The sequence below is a fragment of the Mytilus trossulus genome, chromosome 11 (assembly GCF_036588685.1).
Source record: "Mytilus trossulus isolate FHL-02 chromosome 11, PNRI_Mtr1.1.1.hap1, whole genome shotgun sequence".
NCBI classification, from domain to species: Eukaryota; Metazoa; Mollusca; class Bivalvia; order Mytilida; family Mytilidae; genus Mytilus; species Mytilus trossulus.
This window is the reverse complement of record NC_086383.1, coordinates 46,628,879-46,636,242: the sequence shown is the minus strand read 5'-3', so window position 1 is coordinate 46,636,242 and position 7,364 is coordinate 46,628,879. Positions and strand designations below refer to the sequence as shown.

Here is a 7,364-nt window from a genome sequence, read left to right as displayed (position 1 = left end):
GCCAATCTTTTCTGACATAAGCAAAATAAATTAGGCAAACACATGTCATTTATGTTGATGAGGAGCTTTTCATTGCAGAGAAATGGAAAATTGACAAAATTGGAAATTTTTTAAATCATTAAGTTTATCATATATTGTATTATTGTTTTAGGATATTTTTCTGTGTCAATATATATGGAGGAAAGTACGAAGTTGATTTTTAAGATTCGTAGGTTCGTAATATTAAGTTAAGGTAGACCTCAGCTTTAAAGTTTATACTTGTTATTGCATTTTGTTTGCAGCTCACGCATGCTCACCAAATCCATGTCTAAATGGCGGTTTTTGTACATCTACTGGTGGATCGAGTTACAGCTGCGCATGTTCACCTGGATGGTATGGATCAACTTGTAACTGTTAGTATTCCATTTTTAGATCAAGCCCAAATAACTGTACATTTCATCTTGTACACAGATTCAGTTTCAGATTCAATATTTTATTATAGTCTCACCACAAACAAACATAAAATGAGATTTACATGAAAACATTTGCATTGTATGCGCCAATCTTAAAAAGATTTATGAGAGACTTTTTAGACGCAATATAATAAACACATTTTTACACATTTAAATTTGAAATGCATTATACATTTATACTAAATAAGATTAAAACTTAGTGAAACACAATACTATTTCTTCTTAATAAGATATATACACAGTAGAGTAATATGATTTAAGGATGTTCGCTTGTCGTATTTCGGGATTTTTGTTAGAATTTCGGATTCCTCTGGTCTTATCCATTTGAATGCCTTAAAAAAATTGTCCATTAACCCCCATTTTTATTTTTATAAATCTTTTATATGTACAATTACAAGCCATCTGTAAAAGTCTTATAAAACCTTTGTTATTCTTTATAGTTTTTAAGAACTTTAACTTCTCAATGATAAAGCTATGAAAAATAAAAAAGGAACACTTTCCCACCAAAATTTCAATGACTAGAATCTCGAAAAAAAAAGAACATTGATCTATATATACATATTGTTTTTGCTTTATGGTTCCAATATCCCCTATCAATTTATACTGAAGTTATGAAAATCTTGTTATTTTGAAACTGAGAAGCGAACTTCCTGAAGTACCATGTATATGTGTTACTCAAGAAACAGTGCGAGTAATAAGAATCACGTAGGACAGTTTGTCAAGGAAAGCCACGGTTGATATTCACTTTGGTGTTTAAAACGGATGGATTGCACAGAAGGATTGTGATCTAAAACCTTTCTAAAATAAAATATGAATACAGACAAAAAGAAAAAAAGTTTGTAAATCTTTCCTCGGATGGCATATACAAAACATAATTCACTTTAAAGACATGCATACGTTCCACTATTTCGATAAGAGACTATTCAAGTCATAAATCGGTTGTTCTTTCCTGTCCTTAATTTACACATTTTCATGCAAAGTCCTTGAATTTCTAATAAAATGCTGCATAATTGTTCTTATGCCTGATATTACGGTGTTTAGGAACATTGGAACAGAATATTTTGCCTGTTTTAACACCTTGATTTCCTTTTTCAATATTTTAAGATTAAAAAGCAATTTGACGATTTTTTTCGTAGCTTGATAACATAATTTACTTATTAGCTCACATCGTATTTGGCACAACTTTTTGGAATTTTGGGTCCTCAATGCTCTTCAACTTTGTATTTGTTTGGCTTTTAACTATTTTGATCTGAGCGTCACTGATGAGTCTTATGTAGACGAAACGCGCGTCTGGCGTATAAAATTATAATCCTGGTACTTTTGATAACTATTAGCTCACAATGAGCTTTTCCCATCACTTGGCGTTCGTCGTCCGTCGTCGTTAACTTTTACAAAATTCTTCTCCTCTAAAACAACTGGGCTAAATTTTACCAAACTTAACCATAATCATAACTCGGGTATCTAGTTTAAAAAGTGTGTTCGGTGACCCGGCCAACAAACCATGGATTAAAATAGAACATAGGCGTAAAATGTAGATTTTGGCTTATAACTCTGAAACCAAAGCATTTAGAGCAAATCTGACAGGACGAAATTGTTTATCAAGTCAATATCTATCTGCCCTGAAATTTTCAGATGTATTGGACAACTGGTTGTTTGGTTGCTGTCCCCAAATTGGCAATTTTTAAAGAAATTTTGGCGGGTTTTTTTTGTTTTTTTTTTGAACGATAACAAATATTATATTCAATCATTTCCTGATATATAAATACCTAAGTAGCCCAGATCGCATTCTTAGGGGCTCCTGTATTTTGACAGCCTCACTTGACCAGGGAAAATATCAAATGAGTGTATACAATAGTTTTACATGCATAATTATATTTAAATAACCAATACAATTGATTTTCACACCTGATAAGATCACTGTATAAAATCACTATCGTATATCATATATAACATGTGTTGATTTAAACTGGAAATTTTTGAAAGTTTGATTGCGAAAATAAGTTATAGTTTGACTTGAAGAATTTTGATGTTATTGAATTGAACAGAATTTGAAAGTATTCTTTAATATATTTATATGAATTATAAAAAAAAAGATAAAGCACATGTGGTGAGTACAAATGTATGGTTTGTTATCTTGAATTCTATTATAGATAGAGATAAACTGTAAACAGCAATACTGTTCAGTAAAGTAAGATCTAAATATAAGTCAACATGACCAAAATTATCAGTTGACCCCTTAAGGAGTAATTGCCCATTATAGTCAATTTTTAACAATTTTCACTAAACTTTTTCCTCTGTATCTAAAGGGCCAGGTTTATTATAGATAGAGAAAATTGTAAGTACCAAGAATATTCAGTAAAGGAAGATTTACAAACACTTCACCAATCAGCAAAACACAATTTGTCATGAATCCATCTGTGTTCTTTGTTTAATATGCACATACACCAACGTGAGCGACACATGCTCTTTAGAGCCTCTAGTAAGTATTTAGACCGGTTGTTCATTGCTTCATCGTCAATTTGAAACGTATTCCAGAATCATTGACGTATAGCGATGAAATGTTTTAAGTATAAAAATTAAAATGACAAAATTACAAAACTCCAAATGAAAATTCCAAACAGAATTACATAGCAAAATCAAAAGCTTAAACACACCAAACGAATGGAAACAACTGTCATATTCCTGACCTGGTACCGTCATTTCCTTATGAAGAAAATTGCGGATTACACCTGGTTTTTATCGCTGGATAAACATCTAACTTGTATGACAGTATACTGAGAACGTTTGAAAAAAACAAGCAGACGTGAAAGGTTAATTGGGTAAAAAATATGGGCACAGAATACAATATTGTCTTATTATTGTTGCATACCCAACAGTCTTAACAAAGAACAACAAAATGACATGTAGACACTCTATAGAATATGCCTATAAGCAAATAAAAGACGAACTGCGCAAAACAAAACAACGATGTTTTTTTTATATTTTTCAAATTCATTTTTACTTATATTCATATTTATTTTCAAATAAATGAAGTTGAGAATGGAAATGGGGAATGTGTCATAGAGACAACAGCCCGACTATAGAAAAAACCACAACAGAAGGTCACCAACAGGTCCTCAGTGTAGCGAGAAATTCCCAAACCCGGAGGCTTCCTTCAGCTGGCCCCTGAATAAGTATATACTAGTTCAGTGATAATGAACGCCATACTAATTTCCAAATTGTATACACAAGAAACTAAAATTAGAATAATACAAGACTAACTAAGGCCAGAGGCTCCTGACTTGGAACAGGCGCAAAAATGCGGCGGGGTTAAACATGTTTATGAGATCTCAACCATCTCCCTATACCTCTAGCTAAAGAAGAAAAGTAAACGCATAACAATACGCAAATTTAAAATTTATTTCAAGAGAAGTCCGAGTCTGATGTCAGAAGATGTAACCAAAGAAAATAAACAAAATGACAATAATACATAAATAACAAAAGACTAATAGCAGTTAAGTGACATGACAGCTCCAGACTTCAATTACACTGAAGAATGTCTTTGGTTGTGTTTTAGCAAGCCCTTGCTCTCCAACTCCTTGTTACAATGCAGGGACATGTACTGACACTGGGGCTACCACTTATAATTGTGCATGCACCTCGAGTTTTACTGGTACTACTTGTCAAGGTACGTTTCATTATACCGCCCTGTTATCTATTTGTTTGATATCTTTTTAAAATATTAAATTTAAATTGTTCCTATAACTTTGGTAAGTGTGTTCAACTTTGAATGCTAATTTACCGAACGACTCTATTTTTTTAACCCTATTTGAAATGATCATATTCTTCAGACCAAATTAATCTAAATCATTGGCGATCTACGCTACTTCTTTAATGTCTATTTTAGCTTACATCAAACTCGGAACAAAATATTCAGGTTTAATTCAAATTAACAAAAAGTCGAAACTTTGCTGCATTTCTCTATTCAGTTGTCTATTAATCTATAGTACTTGCAAACAAATACTCTAGTGGAATATATTTACTTTAATTTCCAATAATAACATTATTCATTATTCATATGTGTTTAATGGTTTTTGTGTCGATGTATTTGTGTCTCCTTGTATCCATATGTAATTATATTTCAAAGAAGAAATATATAGCAAGAAAAACAACAATCGCATCGTTATTATAATGATAGTGATTTATAATTATTGCATTGTAGCAAAACACTTTAAAGAAACATAAAACGGTTATATATCTAATTTTATGATATGATTTAACATAATTAGCAGACGATTTGGTGAATTCTAAAATTTTATTTAATTTTAGAAAAGCTAATACATTCAAGTTGCAAAATGTCTACTATGTAGCCTCCTTATCTGATTTCAGTCAACAAGAACTCCTGCTCCGGTCGGTGTGTATACGACGCTAATTGCAACTGCCAATGTGATTCAGCCTGCACTACACAAAATGACTGCTGCGCTGACAAAGCAACATATTGTCCATAACTGTCGGAGCATTGATGATAACTACTGCGCTGACAAAGCAACATATTGTCTATAACTGTCGGAGCATTGATGATAAATACTGCGCTGACAAAGCAACATATTGTCTATAACTGTCGGAGCATGATGACATAGCTATTGTGACTTGGATTTATTCCCTTATATTTGTTACATTGTTTTGTTTAGATATTTCTTATACTAAAGAGATGATTGATCGACATGTAAATCATTTGGCTTGGTTTACTCCCACTTTAGTCTGTTCTCCAAAATAAATGTAAAGAAAGAAAAAACCAAGTTAATCAGACATAGAAACAAACTGATAAACAGAATGCAATTAACCTTACTGTAAATTTTGATTAACGTTATGCATAAAGTTTCCTTAGAATTTCAGTAAAAAAAACCGTTCATTTGTGGTCAGGTTCCTTTAAGGCTATGCCGCACTTATTTGAAAATAAGGCGCTTTAATTTAATCGCCAATGAGCCATCTTTCAACCAAAGATCTAAAGACAGGGATTTTTTACATTACTTAATTACAGTATTTTTTTTTAAAGTAATGTCTGTTTACATATTAAAAAATTGTGTAATTACATAAGATCTGCGTGGTCAATCAGATCACATATTGTTACTTAGTGTTATTTGTTTTCTTATAATGATTTATATGTATTGATCTCTGCTGTTTATCATTTGTCATGTTGTAAATATGTTTTCGTTGCTATAACATATATTTTTCTTGCAATAAAGTATTCATTCATTCATATATCTATAGGACACTGCGCTTTAAAAAAAATATCTCTTAAATTACTAACTCTTAAACTATTTCTGAAACTCATAATCTAACAGCTTCATGTTTTTACTTTGAACATCTGATCTTGCTAATAAGTATGTTGTTAAACGAAACAAATACTGATTCATGTAGTTACATTGAAGACTGAAACGAAAAAAACCCTTTTAGAATCATTTCTCCCTTTAAAAATATAGAAGTCGCAGGATCATGGAGCGATCGGGCCTTGGTCGAGTTAATCTTGACCACATATCGTACAGGTTGTCGGGAAATGATCGGATATTAGTCAAGCAAATTAAAGATCGAAATGATCGAGTACTGATCGGTAAACTATTTGTATTCCGACCAAACTCGATCTCTACGCGAGCCTTTCGCGATCCATTCGATCACTACTCGACGAATTCTCGATCCCTTCTCGAGTGACTGGTTTCTCGGTCCTTACTCGAATGTTTTTGACCTGATAAAAACTCTCGGTTAGATAGACAGATCGATGACGACCAAGGTAGACCACCCCGAACATTCTTGTCGATTGAGACAGACAATCGCTTTATTTATCTTGATCGAGATTGAACGAGTTGGTCTAATCGGCAGTGTGAACCTAGCTTAACTAACAGCTAGTTAGAAGCCAAAATAATTAATTAATTTTGATTCGGCATAAGTTACAATATACAACACAGCTTTTATGGAGCTTTTGACCGAATATAAAAATATTTACATAACTTAAAAACAGTCTAATTTGACATATTACACAATCTGTAATACAACAGCCCCTGCCGCTTTCATAACACTTATTTTTAGCATACTGTATTATGATGTTCTTACTTTTAGTTCAGGTCAAGATAAAAAAAAAAATACACATTCAGTTCAGAGAGAAGTGTTTCAATGAAAATTTTCGTGTTTTCTATGCAGAAAGGATTTTGAAATGACATTATACCGGTTTGAAGAGCTCAAATGATTTTCTTACTGGACAGTGGTCACTTCATTGGATATTTAACTGTTTCATGTCGTGAAATTAATGCAGGTTCAATTCATAACAATGCACATAACCGGTTCAACTACTTTTGCAAAGCGAAAAAGAAAGTCGAATTGTGAAGCCAGTAAACAATATTTTTTTAATCTGAGCATGCAAATTGAAGATTACGTTATATATTTTACATTAGATATATTTGCAGAATAAAAACTTGTGTAATGAGAGTCCCAGACAATATATTAGTTGACTGTTTTCCCACTAATTCCACGTGTTTTAAGTAGTAGTTTACTCGTAGTAGCCCACAATGCATTGGAGTTCATTGAGTCGATTGGTCAGTTTTTCAAGGCCATATTGGCCTTGTGTTTTTGGAAATAACTATGCAAATATATTCTGACGTCAGAAAATCTAGAGTTGTCGACCTGTACAAAGTTGAATCTTATCTAATAGCATACATAGCTAGTCTCGATGCACCAGAGTTATCCGATGCGTTCTTACAGCCAACACATTGCATATGGAGTGTCTGGATTATCGAGACTACATACATAGCATGAAATAAAAATTAGATACATAGCATGCAATAAAAATCAGCAATTTTTGAATGAAGCAAAACATGCTGGACCAGAACGAACGCAACATCATAAATGTATTTTACATGTGTTACGGTTTTATTTAAAAAA

General features: G+C 32.3%; 1 protein-coding gene across 1 annotated transcript; it reads left to right on the top strand.

The window, feature by feature from the left end:
* Window positions 1–287: 287 nt before the first annotated feature.
* Window positions 288–5,180, top strand: LOC134690424 (uncharacterized). Its single transcript, XM_063550394.1, has 3 exons — window positions 288–392; window positions 4,009–4,119; window positions 4,821–5,180. The coding sequence occupies exons 1-3, from the start codon at window positions 312–314 to the stop codon at window positions 4,992–4,994; spliced, it is 366 nt and encodes a 121-aa protein (XP_063406464.1). The 5' UTR covers window positions 288–311; the 3' UTR covers window positions 4,995–5,180.
* The last annotated feature ends 2,184 nt before the right edge of the window (window positions 5,181–7,364 follow it).